Here is a 20,200-nt window from a genome sequence, read left to right as displayed (position 1 = left end):
ATGACACATTATTGGAATTTATACTGAAAATATGCTTCTATCACTGCATTAAGGAACTCAGTGTAAGTTTATATATATAACATTTTCAAGGGCAAACCAATTTTGAGGAAAATGTAATGTGACTATGAAAATAATGAAGAAATGTTGCTTATGTACCTGCCAAGAACTTTTGTTGCCTAAACCTAACCAGAGACTGTTGTTATGCCTCAATTCACATGCTTCCATACTTACATTTGCTCCTTTTATTACATAAGTGAATTCACACTGTCAGTTATAGGAAAAACACAGTGCATTGTGAGTACCTGAATAGTGCGCTCATTCAACAGTGAAAAAAGTTGAATGTGGAACACTGGACACTTCTTGCCCCTCAGTGGTCAACATTTTGGATACATAACAGAAGGGGAGTGACAGTGCATTGTAAAAAATGGTGGCAGAGGAAGCTGCAAATTTACATTTCTATACCACAATATACAAATGTATGTTGTATATATGTTTAAATTTATATTTTGGCAGTAAAATGTTGCTGCTAATGCCAGTGCTGCTTCAGCAAAGAAGAAGGAAAAAGTACTTAAATGTTTCAATCGTCCGGTAAGTGTACAACGCCTGTATTCAAATTGAGCTACCCTGCTGAAGGAAGTGTACACAGTGTACTACATAGAAGTGTACCAACAGAAGGTTCAGAACTGAGGCACAGATGCATCCAGCATGCAAATCCAGAACTCTGGTGTCACAATCCTGGATTTGTCCACCCACTATCACTCCAACCACTTCCCTGTGTGTCCAGGCTGTTACATAAATGTAGTGTTGCATTCATTCAAAGAAACAGTGTCTGTGAGCTTAATCCTGACAGGACGTCCATTGTCCCCTCAACCTAATTCAATTCAATACCAATTCAATAACATACAAATATGATTTGTAGAAGGCACAATTGAATACAGACTCACACACAAGCATGCAAAAAAAGAGCCAAAGTGTGAGTACACACACACACACACACACACACACACACACACATAGGTACTCAGAGCAGGGTCCATTAGAGTGATGTGTTGTTTTTGGTGCTGATACGGCTGGTTATCAGTGACGTCTGGCTGTCATATTGCCCTGATAGAGCGGAGATACAGATAGAAGAATCCCAGACTTAAATAAACAATGAAAGGCTCCTGAACACTGGGAGAGGAGATGGGCTTTAAAAGCATTTGTGTGTGTGTGTGTGTGTGTGTGTGTGTGTGTGTGTGTTGTGCTTGTTTGTGTGAGTGCTTACTAATGTGTCAAGATATCTGAATTTATAGACCCTGGGGGGCTTCATATGTGTGCGTGTCGGTCTGAGTGAGGCAATGCTGAGTGACGTGCAGTGACAGCGACAGCACTGTGCGGTTTATCAGCGCTGGTTAAATGTTTCCTGCCACTCTTCCTCCTCGCTTTTAGCGTCTCTAACCTTTACAAGACTGCTCCTGATACAATCAGACGTAAACACACAGATACGTGCACACACTGATGCACTGACATGATCTTTCTCAGCCGTGTCGCTAATAAATATGTTCACCTTCACAGCTGGGGGAGTTTCCAGCTGAGGGTGTAGCCTGCCTGTACTGGAGACCCAGTATGGGGCAGCTTACCGACAACCAGCCAACCTGCTTTTCTACTATGATAGCATTATAGCTGTAGGAATGGTAGTGTTCCACTACTTGGGACTAGATGGAAATATCTCAACAATCTTGGTTTGATTATGTTTCAATTTAGCACAGAAGTAGTTTATGGAAGGGGAAGCAAGCTTGGAAAGATACATAATAGTTGAGGGGTCTGGGGTATATGTTTTAAAATAACAAACAATTTTCACCTTATAAACTCTCAGAAAGAGTCAGAAACAGCCATACCTGCAGTGCATTTACTCCACTACATTCCAGATAATAGAATAAACAGTGTTTGTGAGAAAGAATTGCATTGAAATGCATCAATCTGGTGCATTTTGACAACAAAATAGATCCATGGAGATGTGTGCTTTCTAAACACTAATAATAAATAGAATTGTTGTATAGGTATGAATGGTGACGTTTTTTTATTTGTTTTTGTTTTCCGTTGGTAAAATGATAAAATGCTCTTTGCAACACACAAGACGTGAGGCAGGAACACCATGACTTTGCTTCCCCTCATTGAATAATGAGGATGCATTTGCTCCACTTTCTCAGTTGTGCCTATGCACTTGTTCGTGCTCCCCAGAGGATGAATCCTTCAAACTTTTCTGATCATTTATCCAGATATTCAGATGTCACTTCTCTATCCCAACACGTTTTGGATGAATTGGCATAACATTTGGTACAGAATATATCCCCTGACCTTTCATCCAGCCCCATCATTTGTGGTTCAGAGTGAAACAACAATGTTAAGCATTGCCAAGAAATTTGGTTAAGACGGTCATGTTCCCCACGGGGTAGTGAGATGTTTGAAGAGGCCCTAATTTTTCACTGAGCTCCATACGATGACATTTTCCCAATACGTTGGGTTACAATCAAATACCTCCAGAACTGATGGCCTTCTCACTCAGCAGTACTTTACATCAACTTGCTAATACACCAGATGATGAACCTGGTAAACATTATTATACATTGTTAGCTGTTAGCATGATTTGTCGGCATGTTGTGAGTTCACAAAATTATACTCCATCCACCTCCTTTATTTTTTCAAATGGAAAATGTTTGGTAATTTTGATGAACCAATCCTTTAAAAATCTAAACCAAGTTTTAAGAAATAGGCCAGCTTATTCAAATTTTGAGGTGACACAAAGAGCTTTTGCAAATCAGCCAATAACTCCAGGACCAGGGGAAACCAATTTCGTTTCATCCCATGTTTACATGTGTTGTAATGACAAATAAAACTCCTTGAATCCTTGAATCCTTGAACTGTACGTCTGTGAGTTTTTTAAAACCAACCTACGTATTTGTGGCAGTGTATGTGTGTGTGTGTGTGTGTGTGTGTGTGTGTGTGACAGCCTTGGGGCTAACCTGCAGCAGGTGCTTCCACAACACCCAGACAGACAGACAGCCCCGGGCAATGAGAGAGAAATATTAAGAAAAAGCTGTCACATTTAATCTGCAACCAGACCCACTAAGAACTGGATCCCTCAAAAAACACATTTACGGTGATGGTCCCAACAACACTAACAGCAAGATATTGGTCTAATATTAACTCTGTTCAGTAGAATCGACATAAGCTATGTCAAAGTTTAATTTTATTGATGGTGTACGGTGACAAAAGAATGTTATCATACTCTCTGATAATGATTGGAGCAAAAGTATTCACCTAAAGAGATTTTAGGCTGAGGTATATATATACATTACATACATACATTTCATACATTACATACAACATTACAGTAATATGTATATATTATATATATATATATATATTATATCTATATTATATATATATATATATATATACATACATACATTAATACATACATACCTACATATCATACATAAATATGATATATATGATATATATATATATATCATATATATCTCTATATATATATATATACTCACACACAAAATATTGATTATAGACATTTTCATTGGGATTGACTGACCTTAACTCTGTGATTATATAGCAGCAACATTTGATATTTGCTTGTCAATCTATATTAGATTATGAATAAAAGGGTCAATTGAGCAGCTTCATGAGGCTCATTATCACATTCACCATGCAATGAGCTTCTTTTTGTCAATATCCTTCATTATGTCTGAACATACCTCTGTTTGTTTTCATCTCAGTATCATTTTCCAGGTCATTTCAGTTTCATCCTGTTCAGCATGCACGCACACACACACACACACAGCATAGTCAGTAATTGCCCTTTTAGTAAAGCATTATCACAGGTAAAAGTATTTGTGGAAGGAACTATGGTGTATTGGCTTCTCCAAACACACCTACATTCCCCACCAAGTACACACACACACACACACACACACACACACAGTAGGGCAGCTGGCTCCTGTGTTTGCTCAGGGAATAGACAGCAGTTGAGAGCTAATCTCTGACATGTTTATACGGCTTTTATTGACTTTCCGTGTGCCGTACATAGACAGAGAGAGAGAGGGAGAGTATTACGCAATGAATGGATGCTAGTTACAAAAATAAGACGATGTAAAGTGTAATACATTTCTTTTTTGATGTTTGCAGTAAGGTTTATACAGGAAAAGATGACTGAGATGAAGGAAAAAGCAGAGGATGAAAACGTTTGAAACATTTAAAAATATTAATTTTAACACCTTTCACTCTCATCAGAATGTATTTTACGGCCAACATAAATCACATTTCTACAAATGAACATACTATGGTTTACATCTTTTAGCCGTTTAACAACAAACCGTGCTTCTACACTTGCTAAAGAACACCAGAACATTTAAGGTGAATTTCTCATCTTCCAGACAGTGTTTAGATTAATTTCATACAAACACGGTGTGGGTTATCCATCACGGTGACCCAATCATCTCCATCTATTTATTTTCTGTCAAAGTCGTTTCATAATCCTGCAAAGAAATTACATTTACATGATTAGATTTCACGCTTTGCAGTGGAAACTGATATCTGTTTTTTCTTCTACTGTAATATAGGAACAGTGTTGTCTTACATTTGTTTTATGCATCTACCTCCTGTGTGTTTGTGTGCGTGCTCACGTCTTCATATTAGTTATATTATGCTGATATGTGATACCTCAAGCCTATTAAAAATTGCATCCTGGTGTCCAGGTGTCTATTCATTTGCTGTAACAGTATCCACACCACTTAGGAGTTTAATGGAAGTTCACGCTGAAGTTGAAGGAAATCTGAAAACAGAAAATTCATTTGTTTGTCTTCATTAAGCAGCAAAACATCCAAATCTCCTGCTGATGTTTAATCACTTGTACCAAGTGTTTACCACATTCACCACCTTAAGTTTAGTGTATTAGCACTTAGCTAACATGTGGTAATTAGCTCTAGTCACATCATGCAGCTGTGGCTGATGGGAATGCCATTGGTATTTTGGATATATTTGGTTATAAATAAGTACTGGACAATTTGAATGATGGTGTGTTTGATGATGAGTGGCAAAGAAAGTTGGATTACATCTTGCACCAAATGTTCTGGAAACATTTAAGTCAGAGTAATCACAAACATTGAGTAATGATGGGCCAGAGGGAAAGGAAAATCACCAAAGTCAGAAGGATTCATCCTCTGGGAATTAGGAATGTCTACATCTTGTGACAATCCATTCAATAGCTCTGTGGAATTTGGTCAAAAAATAGTATTATCAAGTAAGTATAAGACAAACTGAAATGTTGACCTGATGGTGGCGCTAGATTAAACTCTGCGGATCACTAGGAGATCCATCGTTTCCTTCATCAACATCTAGAAAATATCATGACAATTCATCAAGAGTTGTTGAAATATTTCAGTCTGGACCAAAGTGGTGGACCAACCAACCAGTTCCAATTAACGTATTCAATCATTAACAATACTAGCCGATTATAATGAAAAAAATGTAACCTTTATGAAACTTGTAGTATTGAGATTAAGTATTAATCATCCATTTTCCATCATGATTTTAACCCTTGCTATTGTAAGTTATGCTCATGTAATGTGTTGGTACAACATCACAGACAGTAGTTGATTTTGGTCACATGAAGTCAAAAAAGTGTAAACCTTTCAGTTTTATTGAAACCGATAAAACTGAAATTTCACACTGAAGTTCTTCAGTGAATTTACTTGCAGAACTCAACACACGATGACTAGCTTTGACTTGATGACTAGCCAGCAAGCTTGAAAGGCTTTTCTGGCTGGCTAGCATCATCATGAGCCACAAGAAGCTGTTGTGAACCACATGTTAAACATGACATGACATAATCATGTGCATTTTACTGGTTGATTTTATTGGATTTTACAAGTGCTTCTTTTGCTGGAATCGACACCTTCAGAGTTCTAATAAATGTAATACATGTGGCATGTATCTAATCTCTTATGAATCTTGAATGTAACTATTTACATGTACAAAGACTCAGTCCTTGCCGCAGTGGCCTAGGGTTCGAATCCAACCTGTGGCTTTTTCCCGCATGTCATTCCCTATCTCTCTCTCCCCACATTCCTGCCAATCTTCAAGCTATCTCTGTCAAATAAGGCCAAAAATAAAATTTTAAAAATGTGTCACATTTTAAGCCTGGTCTATAATACCTTTTATATTTAATTTATTCAGCTTTTATTTCACCTTATTAACCTATTTATATACTGGGTTATTGGCCTATATGTGTTTATGATTGATAAAAAAAATCATGCATAATAATTATTGGTTATTAAATGGCAAGAGCTGTGTGTCTTTGGACATGTCCACTGATTCATCCAATTGGGGGGCAAATGCCTGGTTGGAGTTTCTCAATCATCTGCACCTTCACAGTCACCATTTTTGTGGAGTTTCTCAATCATCTGCACCTTCACAGTCACCATTTTTGTGGTGAAAATTGTCAATGATTATGACAAAAATTGGCGGACCCTCTGCAGTACGTCTGCAGATACCCTAGGGGTCAAAGACCCCTGGTTGAAGACCCCTGATTTTCAACAAATTTACAACATGGACTCTGTTATTCTGGAAAACAAAACGTGCATCACCTTTTTATATTTGGAGCATAGACACTTTAAAAGGCAAAATAAAAATGTTGCTTTAATTTAAAGTATTTCACTGAATCTTTAGGAACAAGAACACATTGTATTTCCTTACACATGTTCTTTGTTTTTATTAGAGATGTAACCAGTGAAATCAGTTACATCCTCTCTTTGTGAACTGCAGTATTTTAGTATGAATCCATTTAGTCATATAATGTTGGAAGCTCATTGCATTGGCATTCAAGCCATTCAGCCACACTCCGTATCCAACTCCCTAAACATTTGTGACTTTATTATTTATATCTACTTCACTCCCACATGCATTGTTTGGGTTAAGACTTAATTGGTTTGATAATTAGTCCCCTCAAGCTTCTGGGCAAAGAGGAGATCAATATGTTGCTATTGATCCGGATCAAGTACTGTTCAGCTGGAGCTATTTGATTTTAGATGTACAGTTTGTGTTGTATGCATGTAACAGCGGCTCATCTTCACAGCTGAGCTGTGTAGCCTGTATGAATGAATGTACTTGTGTTTCGTAAAGATGAATTTGGAGAAATCTGTAATTTTTCCTATTGAACACTTGTAATTTATGAGATTGATATGGGATCCCAAATACAGAAAATGGTAAGCAGCCAGACCGGATGATTTTCTTTCCTTCCTAAACACACACATTACTTTGAATGGTATTGGAATAAAATAAAATCACCTTGAATAATTTCCAAATCCATTTGGGGCTCAGACCTCAGGCTCAGCTTTAGGAAACATCCATCTGTTTGAGCTGGATGGTGTGAAAGTGTTTATTCTGAAAGTCATCTTAAGTCACATTTCCACCACATGATACGGCTCGGCTCACTCATTTTTGGTTTTCCATCACCTGGTACTTTTTTTTTAGTTCCACCTGTCCTCCTTTCCACACTGCAGGCCACAGATCTGTTGCATGGGTCTGTATTTTCAGATAGCCAAGCTGCCTTTCAGAAGAACATTATCTCTTTGTATCCTCTGTTATAAAGTCCCAACACACATAATAAGCTGAAGTACTGTTAAGTATATGTGTAGAAGAGATACCAAAAACAAGTAGATTAGAGTTAAAAAGTAAATGGAAATGCAGCTTTACTGTACTAAGTGCATAATTTTTAATGGTAACCATCCAGGGTGACTCGTGGTTCTAAATCTGCAGCGGTTGGATCTCTGCAACCAAACATTAAAAATCAGACCTCCTGTAGGAAAATACTGAGGAAGAGAAAAATCAGAAAGGAGAGGAGGTGACGGAGGAGGTAAGACGGGTACCTGAGGGACAAACATGAAACCATGGAATGCACGTGTGTTTGTGCGTCAAAGCTTTGGAGAGCTGAGACAATGCGTCATCACACTTTCCTCGCACTGACAAACTACTTTCCAATGAAATGCCATCATGTCTGTCCGTCTGTCTGACTCACTATTGCCTAAAGACCAGAGCGCCGCCTAGTGGCAGGAACCACAGCAGCTTGGTGCAGTAATTTGTGGTGTGACAAAGGAAAATTAATATTCTTAGATCAAATGAATTGGGATCTCATATATCTCTATAGCTCTACACACACACACATGAAACTGATGCAGTGTTGCCCTCCAAAACACACCATCACAGCAAAGGTTCATATGAAGGAGTAATCTGAATCTAAAGTAACATTTCATTGGTCTTCCATATAGATATTGTTCTTTCCTGGGTTATTAGGAAAGGGGTTTAAAATGGTGCCTGATGGATGGAGATATCTCTGGGTGTAGGTTTTGAGAATGAAGCAGATGGAAATCCACAGTAAACATTTTGTTTCTCTGCTGATGAGTGTCACAGCCCAAAATGTCATCTGTTAACTCTCTATCAAAAACGCAAGACTGACTGCGTGACCGGCGCGTTAGTAATGTCTCCATCATCACCACCATCTGACGCATTCGGCCTGTTCACCCACCCTTTTTTGCTTTACACACACACACACACACACACACACACACACACACACACACACACGCACACAAGCGAACACGAATGCGCGCGCGCGGGCGCGGTGTGACCCCTCCCTCCTCATGTGCTGCTCAACTATATAAATCACCTCTGTCGGAGTTTGAAACCAAAGTGCAGCGACCCGCAGAGTAAAACAAAAACTGATCCAAGAGAAGAGAAGATCTGTGCTGCTGTGAGAAAACACCTGTGGTTCCGACTACTACCTGTAACTCCAAAGTCTTCTTAAAGTAAGTCTGCACACTTCTCTACGCTTTATCCATTTTGAACATGTTGACTGGGATCGGATTGTCTCATGCTTATTTAAAAAAAATCCTGAATAGAAGTTATTTGTACAGAAAAATAGATAATTATAGCCAATTTTAAACTTTATACTTCAATTGAATTCCAGTTTCTTGTTGCTATGTGTAAATGTGTTGTTTTAGTTAACTTTTACACATTGCGAAGAAAACGAAAAGCATCGATACATGACAACGATTTTATACAATGTCTGATATAAAAAATATTTTGGCGCAAAAAAGCTCTTTAAAAAAAACAACAGCTGTGTGCTCAAACCTCTGCAGTTAGTACAGATGTTTATGCAGGTATTAAACTCTGTCTTCGTTGTTAAACTGTCAGACTGCGCGGTGATGTGAGGCTTGGAGCGCGTTCAGCACCACGGACAGCGCCGCTGGAGTCTGAACCAGATCCGAACCAGATCCGTTCACACATGAGAAATGTTTGAGTTCAGCCAATTTTACTTTAGACAGTTTAAACGGTTGCGTCTTTTTTTTTCTTCTCAATATTGGCATTTGCTGATTTGCTCTTTTAGAGTGATTACCAATAAAAGGGAACAGTAAAACAACTTGCTGGTAGTTGTCCCAAACTCAGTCCTGACCTGTCCACACTGCTGGATTTTGACAGTACTTAAAATAGAGAGCAAGACGCTGCAAAGTGCACTAAATCTGCAGGTGGGCAGTGCAAGTGCAATATTTGGTTGGTTTTAATACAATTTAGTTGTTACATTGCAAATAGGATATGATTTTCTAAAAAATGAATCTTACCATTTGCTCTCCATGCAGCATTATGGTATATTAAAAATTAATTAGATTAAATGTTATATGAATGTTAAAATGTCTGACAAAAACAACCAGCTGAGTTAATAATAGGAGGAACATAGAGTGTCCTCTTTCATAGAGATCCACTCAGTCCTGAAAGTCCACACAGCTAAGATCGATTGAGATCCATATTTAATACCTGAATATGATTATTTTTAGTAGTAGTAGTAGTAGAAGAAGTCATCTTAAAGCACACATAAAGAAAATATATAATTGTCTCATAAAACACAGGAATGGAAAATAAATTGTTGCAACAGCATACCAGTCTTATGAACACATCCGTGCAGCATGCTATCATAAATTACATGTGTCCATTTCATAATAGCCATCAAAACCACAGCCTCCCCGATGATGTGTGAAATTAGTTTGCTCCACTAGAGTCAATAGATTTTCTTCATCTTCCTCAGGAGCTAAACAACCCTCAAATGGGGGAGTCTGACGATAAGTCAATCTATAGCCTGAAGAGGTTTTTCTGTTTGTTTTTCCTTTACATGATACATATGAACTGCTGCTTCACATGCCTCTATTTACTCGTTAACCAGCTTAGATGTTTTCTAAGAATAATAAATAATGCTCATCTTTGTGCCCATCAAAATTAGACATTAGACAAAACATATTTTTCATCACTTTGACCAATGACATGATGGCACACCACAATTATCACAATTAAACATCATTTTAAAATAAATCCAAACTGTTCATCCTGATGGACTAAACTTTGGACGCCCTGTTACAGATGGCCATAATGCTGAAACCCTGGACAGTGCTGGTGGCCGTAGTGCTGTGTGTGCTGGTGTGTCTGGGAACACTGGCGGATGCCTACCCCCCAAAACCCGAGAACCCCGGTGAAGACGCCCCACCCGAAGAGCTGGCCAAGTACTACACCGCCCTGAGACACTACATCAATCTGATCACCAGGCAGAGGTATGTACACACACACACACAAACACAAACACACAAACACACACACACACACACACACACACACACAGAGATCATATACAGTGGCAAGGCTACACTAATTTTGTTCAGTATTGTAATTTTGTGGTTTCGACAGCTCAACAGCCTCATAAGGAAAGAGGACAATTGTTTAAAATACGAACACTCTTTAAATTATGGACTATGGAAATGATTGGGGTTGGGTGGAGGGCTGTATCCAATATTTAATATTAAAAGAAACATGTTAAAGTGAGATTCTGCACAGACTTATGCAATGTCTGTTTTGACCCTCTAAATGTTTTTGACATAACAAAAATATAAAAATACCAAAATAAAGAAAGTATCCAAATTTAAGATAGTTCACTTCTCTGTATCTAAATAATTTTTTTTTTTTACAATAGCCACCAATGCACACACTACAAGTGTAAAAAAATAACAATACTGTTCACCTTTTCTGCTCACCGCCCTTAATTGAGCAGAGAATGATGTCACTCTGTGTCTGTAATCTGTGCTCATCACACGCCCATGTTAGTGCAGGTGAGTCCCTCAATGTGAGGCTGCTTTGGGGTTTGAGGAAGCTGTTTCTTTCTCATCTAATTTGGTGGAGAAAAAAAAAACAGAGTTGGTAATTGTTGGAACAGTGGAAAGATGAACAAAGGCAGCTTGGTGAGCTTGAATGAAGGGTGTGTACCATTATTTGCGAGGTTCAATGACTTGTCAATGGAGTCTTGACAAGCGAGCGATAGCAATAGGCTGTTTTGGGTTAAACAAAAAGGATATTTCTCTGCAGGGTACGTCCTATAATGTCATCAGACATCAACAACTCACAAAGACGCTTTAAATGAGTTTTATGATCTGTGAGGTAAAATATTTTTTGTTGTCCATGCTCATTTATTTAGTCTAAGATGCCAGAGCTGTAGTCCGACATCTAGTGGTTCTGAAAGCTGCATACAGCACCTTTAAGGTTATGAAGGTTTCTCATAAAGATGGAAGAAGACCTGTCTGTTGCATCATCCTTCTGGACCATATGTGGAGTCACAAAAATCAAACAAACCTTTCCCCAAACTGATTTTCAGATGGTAAACTCTTAGCAGCTGAACAGAGTTAGTTAGAGTTGATTCTTCGCTCCTTCAGTCCACAATTCATTTCGCTTTATTTGAGTCATTATAGCGACAGAGTTCTGAGTTTCCTGCGACATAAGCCCGGAGCTCTGCCGATGTGTGATGCACTCCCGCCACTCCTCCTGCCTGCACACGGTAGCTCAGTAGATTAGATTATTGGCCACTCTCCAAAACCTCCAGGCCTCCAAATCAACGAGACCAGAGCAATAATCGGCACAGATATGACCCAAGAAAGAATCCCAAATCCAGTTAGCGGGGCCTGAGCTGAGGCCTGCTGCGCTCAGGTATAAAAGTCTTAAAGGAATTGTCAGAAGGCATATTGTTTGATTTAAAGCAGTCTGGCTCATCTGTTCGTATTCATGAAAACCAAATAGGTCGTTGATATTTAGATATGTAGTTTAAAGAAGACTCCTAATGCCATAGAGAGTCAATTTGTTTCAAGTTAAAAGTTTTTACATTTCACAGGCGGTTGCAGATGGAGACATATGCGATAAGAGAACTGGTTATATGAAGGCTTTGCTGGATCAAATAAAATACTGGGGGATGTGATGGCTTTAAGCTCTGCACTAAAATTGATGGATGTGGTCTGTCAGGTGATGTATCATTTTTAATTTGTAAATTTTCAAAGCCGATGCTCGTGTTTCAGTATCCAGTATTCAGCATCAAAAGCACGATTTGACCGTTTATCTCTGATACTTTAAAATTTATTTGCAAACTCTTTCAGTGCTTTAACTTAACTAACACTCCAACTGCTTCTAAATCAACATCCCACATACAAGTATAAGATTAAGATTTTTTTTTACAGTCTTGCAGTTTTTTACAGATTTTCAGATGAAAGTACATCTGTAAACACTTTTCATTGCAGATGACTTCAAAATAAAAACATTTTCATGTTTTTGGGATGATAAAACAGAAGCCTGTTTCCTAATCCATGCAAAGTTTGTAGCCATTAATATCATATTACCTCACTCAGTTTGTGTCAACCAAAATTAGCAGTTTGATTATTAGTTTGACCAGCATATATTAATGTTACCTACTAGAATTTTTTATTACATTTTGTTCATGTTTTACAGAAAGAGCTTGGACATACTGTATGTCATATCTGGTTATGGATAGGAAGTTTATACATACATCATCATCAGTTCATGCAAATGATTTCATCTGAAGATTCTGGAAATGCCTTGAGGACAGCAGCAAGTTTTGTTAACTACCTTTCACAAAGATCAGATGCTTAGTGTTTGCGTTTGTGAAAAACTGAGGTCATATTACAAAAAAAAAAAAAATGGGATAAAGATTGAAGAGTGCAAAAGATGAGGAGCGCAAGAAAGAAAGAAAGAAAATGAGACAGGTACAGACAAATCAGAGAGATAGAGTGAAGATAGTGAAACACAGAGTAAGACAGCCAGACAGATAAAAAGAAAATAAGAGCCGGACCAACCAGACAGACTCAGGGAGATCTCTGTGTGCAGATGGGCCATTATCACATTTTACATCCTGATGTGTCGCACTGTGTGACAGCTGAGACAGAGCCTGTGAACTGCTCCATTGCTTTCCTATAGGGCAAGACACACAAACACACACTCACACAGACCTCTCTGTGTGTGTAACGAAGCATAAGATTTGGTGCAGGGGTCATAGGGGGAAGTGGAACAGGTGGTTGATGAGAAAACAGAAAAACTGCAGGTCGCTCTGCAGGGTTGGTGTTGAATGGTTTCATGCACACACACACACAAACACACGCACACACACACACACACACACACACACACACACACACATTACCAAGTAAACTTTCTGTTAAACGGCTCTGTGATTTTACATTTACGGCTCTCTTGGAGCTCTGGTTTCCTTATCAAGAGAATCATAAGACTCATACAGACTTGGAAATGACACCCTCTTACACACACGCACACACCAACATTCAAACACACACACACACACACACGTGCACACACACACTTTTCATGCACAGTCTGAATCTGTGAGAGTGTGAAATTAGAGCATTAAGAACAAAGAGATGGGAAGTTAACCATTATATTAAAAGCTAGACAGACGGGAAAGAGGACACAAACAATGGACAAAGAGAAACGAGTAGGCAAAAAGACACACTCATAAAACATGTATATAAAATATGACTGTGCTACTGAGCTACTAGGACCATCAAACACAAGGTTATTAAAGTGGTTAGTTGCGCTTCCTCTATTGGTAAAGTTGATTTCATGTGTCTCGATCACAAACAAAAAGGAACTCAACAACTTTAAAATAATATTGTGTTTTCATCACAATGTTTAAGGTGTAATAGTGTTGAGATGAGATGTAGCACATAGACTAGTATAAAATAAGTGTACAGCCACTCTGCATAGCAACTCTGTGAAGCTGTACTTAAGCACAGAGCTGATGGGATATGTCATTTGTTTTGGTGGTATATGGCGTATTGGACAAATTAACATTTTAGAAACATCATGGTGGCGCAAGAGGAAAAGTGATCCTCTGGGAACCATGAAAGCACAAAATGTTGTGCCAACCCATGGAGATTTTGAGATATTTCACTGGATAAGTCAACAATTGAACTTATAGGTAACATTAGATAGAAAGCCAGGAGATCACCAGAGTCTGTAGGGTTCATCCTCTGGACACCAGTCATGAACACCAGTGCTAGATTTCATGGCAATCCATCCGTGGCTCAAATCTACGCTTCTTATCACTCTCTCCAGGTATGGAAAGCGTTCAACTCAGGAGGACGTGGTTGCAGAGCTGCTGTTTGGCAGCGACAGCAACAGAGACCAGAGATCAAGGTAAAAACCCTCACACACATAAGGTGAAGGAGTCATGTGACCTGTATGTATGAATGTTAGTAATTCATACAAGCAATTTATACATTCTTCCTTGTGCTCTTCCACAGATACGAGGACTCATACATGTGGTGACTCCGCCACCTCTCTCCCTCCTCATCGGGCATTCCCTCTGGATGCACCACACAATGCACCTGGAGGGGCCAACATGTGCCTCTCACCTCTGCCCCCTGAAACCGACCCCAACCAATGATCATCACCAACTGGAACGCAAGCTCTCTCTGTCTCTCTCGTCACTGTCTCACATCTCTCTCGTTACAAGAAAATTGTACATAATTTATTATTGAAGTCAAATATATATATATATATATATATATTCATAATATATATATATATATATATATATCTATATATTATATATATATATATATATATATATATATATATATATATATATATCTATATATATATATATATATATATATATCATAGATCAGCGCTACTAATCAGAAGGTGGAACTGTCTCTCTGTGTGTGTGAGCATTAACGTCCCTCGACTGTCCAACACTGTAACACTGTTTAGAGGAGGAACTTCTTGTTTTACTGTTGCTACTGTCAAAAAGTAACATCAGAATAAATGAATAAAAACTTTTCTGTGTTTGATCTGTTGATGAAGTTGAATCTTTTTTTGGGGAGGAATCATGTATTGAAGTGTATAGAGTTTACTCCCTTACCACTCTGGATGCTGGGTTACATACAACATGGGGTATTTTAATAGCAGCTTATATACAGCAAATTGTAGACTATTTACAATTTTAGTTTTTTTCATACCATCAACAAATTCCATGAAAAGACTAAAACCGACAATGTGTAGTCCTCCCTACCTTATCTGAGTCACTCAGTTCCAAAGCTATTGGTTCCTACTGAAGACACGGATCTTAAATTAAAAATAAGTCTTTAATTTAAAAAAAAGACTGATTCCCTAAAACAACTTGTCACTGTAGATTTGAACAAGCCTCACTTAAACAGAAGGAAATACGGCTTTTTGTTGGGGACTATTTTCAGCAGTGGATTAATACACAATTGATGCTGGAATGAGTATTTCTGGCAGCAGGATTATGTATGGGATTGAGTCAAAATAAAGTGAGTGTTCATGGTTATGATGGCAAATCGATATAGTCGAACAACAATGGTTCAGGACAACAATAGAGCTCTATAGCACAGAGGAAGAAAATATATTAGACTCTCTTGGGTTTGGTTGAATAAAACATAATGGATAAAACACAGCAGGGGTTGCAAATCTATCTACATTGCTTAATGGCATGAAGAGACATTGCAAGGACTGGCAACCTCCATAGATGCTCTAATGCTGGCCATACACCAAACAACCTTCCAAATTTCACTGTTACAGACAAATTTCCAATTTAAGTGTAAAATCCTGAAAGTTTGTCTCGAGTTGTGCCACATCCAGCCCTGCCTGCCATCCAGCCATCACCTTTTCTGCTTCTTGGACTTTTTGCCACCACCAGCCCTGCTCCTCCCTGGACACCTCGTCATCACAGACCAATACCACACTGTCCTCAGAGATTCTGCAATTCCACCTTTCTGAACTGTTTCACTGATTCTGGTCTCCTGCCTCGTGGTTGCATATTGGGTCTGCAATCATTCAATCTAGTTAGGGTTTGTATGTCGTGCAAATAAATACATACCGGTTACCTGTCTGCACTGTGTCCATTGCTGAGGAACCCACAGTGACAATGAGCAGTGCCACAGGGAATCTCGATAATCTCTAAGAAAATACAAATATTACCCCACCAGCAAGACTGTTTCCAGCAGCCAGTTGAAAAGACAGCTGGAGAAACTACGCCAGAACAAAGCTGCAGGCCCAGATGGTATCAGCCCCAGTGTCCTGAAGGCCTGCGGAGACCAGCTATGCGGGGTTCTACAGCACCTATTCAACCTTAGTCTAATGCAGAAGAAGGTTCCGGTACTGTGGAAGACATCCTGCCTTGTTCTGGTACCCAAGAAGTCACATCCAGCTGTGCTCAATGACTACAGACCAGTTGCCTTGACATCCCATGTCATGAAAGTCCTGGAGAGACTGGTTTTGGCCCATCTGAGACCTCAGGTGACCACCTCTCTAGACCGGCTGCAGTTTGCCTACCGCATCTCGGGTGGTGGTGAGAACGCAATCATCTACCAGCTTCAATGGGCCCTCCCTCACCTGGATAGAGTTGGCAACACTGTGAGGATCATGTTCTTTGATTTCTCCAGTGCCTTCAACATGATCCAGCCTACACTGCTGAGGGAGAAGCTCCAGGTGATGCAGGTGGATACCTCCACAATCTCCTGGGTAACTGACTACCTGATGGGCAGACCACAGTTTGTGAGGCTGAAGGGTTGTGTGTCTGATCGGGTGGTGAGCAACATGGGAGCACCGCAGGGGACTGTACTCTCACCTTTCCTCTTCACACTGTACACCTCAGACTTTCAGCACCACTCTGAGTCCTGTCACCTGCAGAAATTCTCAGATGACTCTGTAGTTGTGGGGTGTATCAGTGATGGGAAGGAGACTGAGTACAGGGATCTGGTTGATCGCTTTGTGGCGTGAAGAAGGAGCAACCACCTCGTCTTGAATGTGACCAAAACGAGGGAGATGATTGTGGACTTCAGAAGGACTAGGTCTGACCTAAGCACAGTTTCCATCCTGGGTAAGAAGGTGGAGGTAGTGCAGGACTATAAGTACTTGGACGTGCACCTGGATAACAGACTGGACTGAAGATGCAACACTGAGGCTGTCTACAGGAAGGGACAGAGCAGACTCTACTTCCTGAGGAATCTCAGGTCTTTTAATGTGTGCAGCATGTTGCAGGTATTCAACCAGTCTGTTGTTGCAAGTGCAGTCTTCTTTGCAGCCATCTGTTGGGGCAACAGCATCAGAGCCAACGACACAAAAACTAACAATCTGATCAAGAAGGCTGGCTCTGTGCTGGGGATTGCTCTGAAGCCCCTGCAGCTGTTTGTGGAAAAAGGATGCTCCACAAACCGCTCAGTATTATGAACAACAACTCCCATCCACTACATGACCTCCTGCTAAAACAACAGAGCAGTTTCAGGTGGAGACTGCAGAAGTTATTGCACACGTCCATATGTATATTTTTCTTATGTATATTTTGTAGAGGTAGAACCATATGTTCTTCCTCCTCAGAGATTATTGATTCTATTTATACTGTGTCACAATTTTTACCTCATGCCTGTATATAGTGTTCTGTGTTACTGTGTTACTTGTAATGCTGCTGCAACATAAGAATTTCCATTCGGGGATCAATAAAGTCTTTAGTCTGTACTGTAAAATACAAAGTTATGTGTACTTTACTTGTGTCTTTCCACTGTAGTCAATTTTCAATTATCACATTTTTTTCACATCCTTCCTACAGTGAAAACCATGTATCTCCAGATTTGGTAAATTTAAATGTTTGATAAGATAAAGGATTAAGAGTTGCTGATAATGGGTTGAGAATATTCTTTTACTTCTTAAGTTAAATAAACTATTTAAAAACCCCACAGTGACAGTCTCTGCATGTACAGAGAAAAAAGATATGATCAGTTTGAATAGTTTGGTTTATCTGACTTTATAGAACAGTGGTTCCCAGCCAACGGCCCATGCACTCCCAACAGGGCGTGTACAAGTCTGCTGTGTGGCTGTCAAAATTAGATTTGCGCATTGTCTCAATTAAAACAAGTCACTGAATAAAACTTGTATAGTATCGCCTCCAGGGTGGGTCGCACCCAAAGATTCCTGAATCAAGCCAATGAAGGATGATCTTTGTTTCAATTTTCCAGTTGGTCCAATTTGTTTTCACAAAAGCATAACTAAACAGGACAGTGCAGAAAACAAAAGTCATGTTATGGAAATGTTGTTCAATTATTCAGGAGCTCATGGAGGAGTGATGGTTAACACCTGTAATTCTGGAAACATAACTGCAGAATGCGGGAAGTATGAACCAACTTTAAACTGTTTTATTAAGCTGCTGTGCAGACCTGGGGTTACTGCTGGTAATTGCAGTTACAGGTCATGGAATTCTTGGCAGCAAAACTGTCCCAAAATATTGTCACTATAATAAAAAAGTCAGGCTGTAATTGGCCTTTTCTTCTTCTTTTCATCATTCTGTGAGCAACTGTGATCTGATTTTATATAGCTCATAGCGTGAGAGTCTGTGAACAACAATAGTGAAAAGAGTTGGTTACCTCGCTGAAATGTTGAAAGTGTACAGCCTGTAGCCTGCAGTGCTTCATCTAACAGCTGCTCCTTTTGTTCCATTACTCCCTGCAATATTTACAACTGATCCACTGTGCCCAATATGATGGTTGACTTCTTTTCTAAATACATTTTTGATGAACAATAACAGTCTAGCATGCTAATCTGTAGTCAAATGAATACCAGAAACCCAAACAAACAGCATAAAAGGGGCTAAACGCTCCAGGGTGCAGTTCAACCACAAGGATGGACCTGCCCTGAAACAAAAGGGAAATGTTGGGAACATGACAAAGGATGACTTTCAGCATTAATTGCCAATGTTGACTTACAAGAATTTTTAAGGTATTACAGTAACTACAGCCTAAAATATTTTGAAAACATCAACCTACAGCAGGTTTTTAAACCATTAATGTTCCAATATTTCAAACACAATATTGCACTAATATAATCCTTTTTTTGGTGTTTATTACTATAGATTTCAGTGTAATATTATTAATATATATCTATTGTTAATACAAACTATTACTTGGTTATTACTTTGGTAATTACATTACTTACTTAGTTTTTGCATCTTTATTATGTCTATTACCCCACTATTACCATGTTATAAGTGATACAGATTTTACAGGTCAGTCCTACAGTGGTGTTTAGCAGCTCCTTGTCATCAGTGAGTCAAATGATGCGGATCAACACGACTGACTGACTGTTAACAGTATCATTTACATTACAATACCTATTAGAATTGCACATAGCAATTCACAAAGAAAACATTGTGTTTAACTGCAGGTAACACTGATCACATTTCTTTTTCATGTTTTGTTTGTTGCAGACATTACCATGCATCCATACATGCTTATATTACCAACTGCTGACTTACACACTGTTTCCATCCTTTCCATCCTCCTTTTATAATTTTGCAAATCAATATGCTTCTTCACAGCTTGTAAACTCGTCTGGTGTTCCATTTTTGCTGCAGAGCATGAGCTGGGCTACAACAACACAAATACAGAAAATAAACCCCACATTACCATTTGTACCCCGTATTACCCTGTTGCTCCCAAGAGATTACTTCTGTATCACATTATCCTTGCTGAGCTGTATGAAGCAATACCCATCATTGTCACTCCATCAAATCACCTCAGCTGACACATGTCGACTCAGTTTAGGTGTAATTATCAAATCTTTCCACTGCATGATGCTGTTGCACTGTTTTCACATGTGGGTTTACACCTGCTGCTACAGCATGCTTCAAACTGCAAAGCTGCAACTTTGGATTTTTCTTGTGTTCATTTTCCCTTATCAGCTAGAAAATCTAGATTACATAACATGAAAACGACAGACACTCATTGAACGTTTATTTATGCAA

General features: G+C 39.0%; 1 protein-coding gene across 1 annotated transcript; it reads left to right on the top strand.

Moving 5' to 3' along the window:
* The first annotated feature begins 8,727 nt into the window (after positions 1 to 8,727).
* Positions 8,728 to 14,936, top strand: pyya (peptide YYa). The gene is made up of 4 exons (XM_019256208.1): positions 8,728 to 8,858; positions 10,462 to 10,649; positions 14,500 to 14,580; positions 14,688 to 14,936. Exons 2-4 carry the CDS (start codon positions 10,462 to 10,464, stop codon positions 14,710 to 14,712), a joined length of 294 nt encoding a protein of 97 aa, XP_019111753.1. The 5' UTR covers positions 8,728 to 8,858; the 3' UTR covers positions 14,713 to 14,936.
* Positions 14,937 to 20,200: the final 5,264 nt, after the last annotated feature.

This window comes from Larimichthys crocea, chromosome XII, assembly GCF_000972845.2.
Source record: "Larimichthys crocea isolate SSNF chromosome XII, L_crocea_2.0, whole genome shotgun sequence".
Taxonomy (NCBI): Eukaryota; Metazoa; Chordata; class Actinopteri; family Sciaenidae; genus Larimichthys; species Larimichthys crocea.
This window is presented reverse-complemented; position numbering and strand designations above follow the sequence as displayed.

Excerpts from the sequence above, each read along its gene's own strand:
- pyya (XM_019256208.1), top strand. The coding sequence starts at position 10,462 with ATGGCCATAATGCTGAAACCCTGGACAGTGCTGGTGGCCGTAGTGCTG. Across the intron at positions 10,650-14,499 it reads AATCTGATCACCAGGCAGAG|GTATGGAAAGCGTTCAACTC; the intron begins GTATGTACACAC and ends CACTCTCTCCAG. Across the intron at positions 14,581-14,687 it reads AACAGAGACCAGAGATCAAG|ATACGAGGACTCATACATGT; the intron begins GTAAAAACCCTC and ends GCTCTTCCACAG.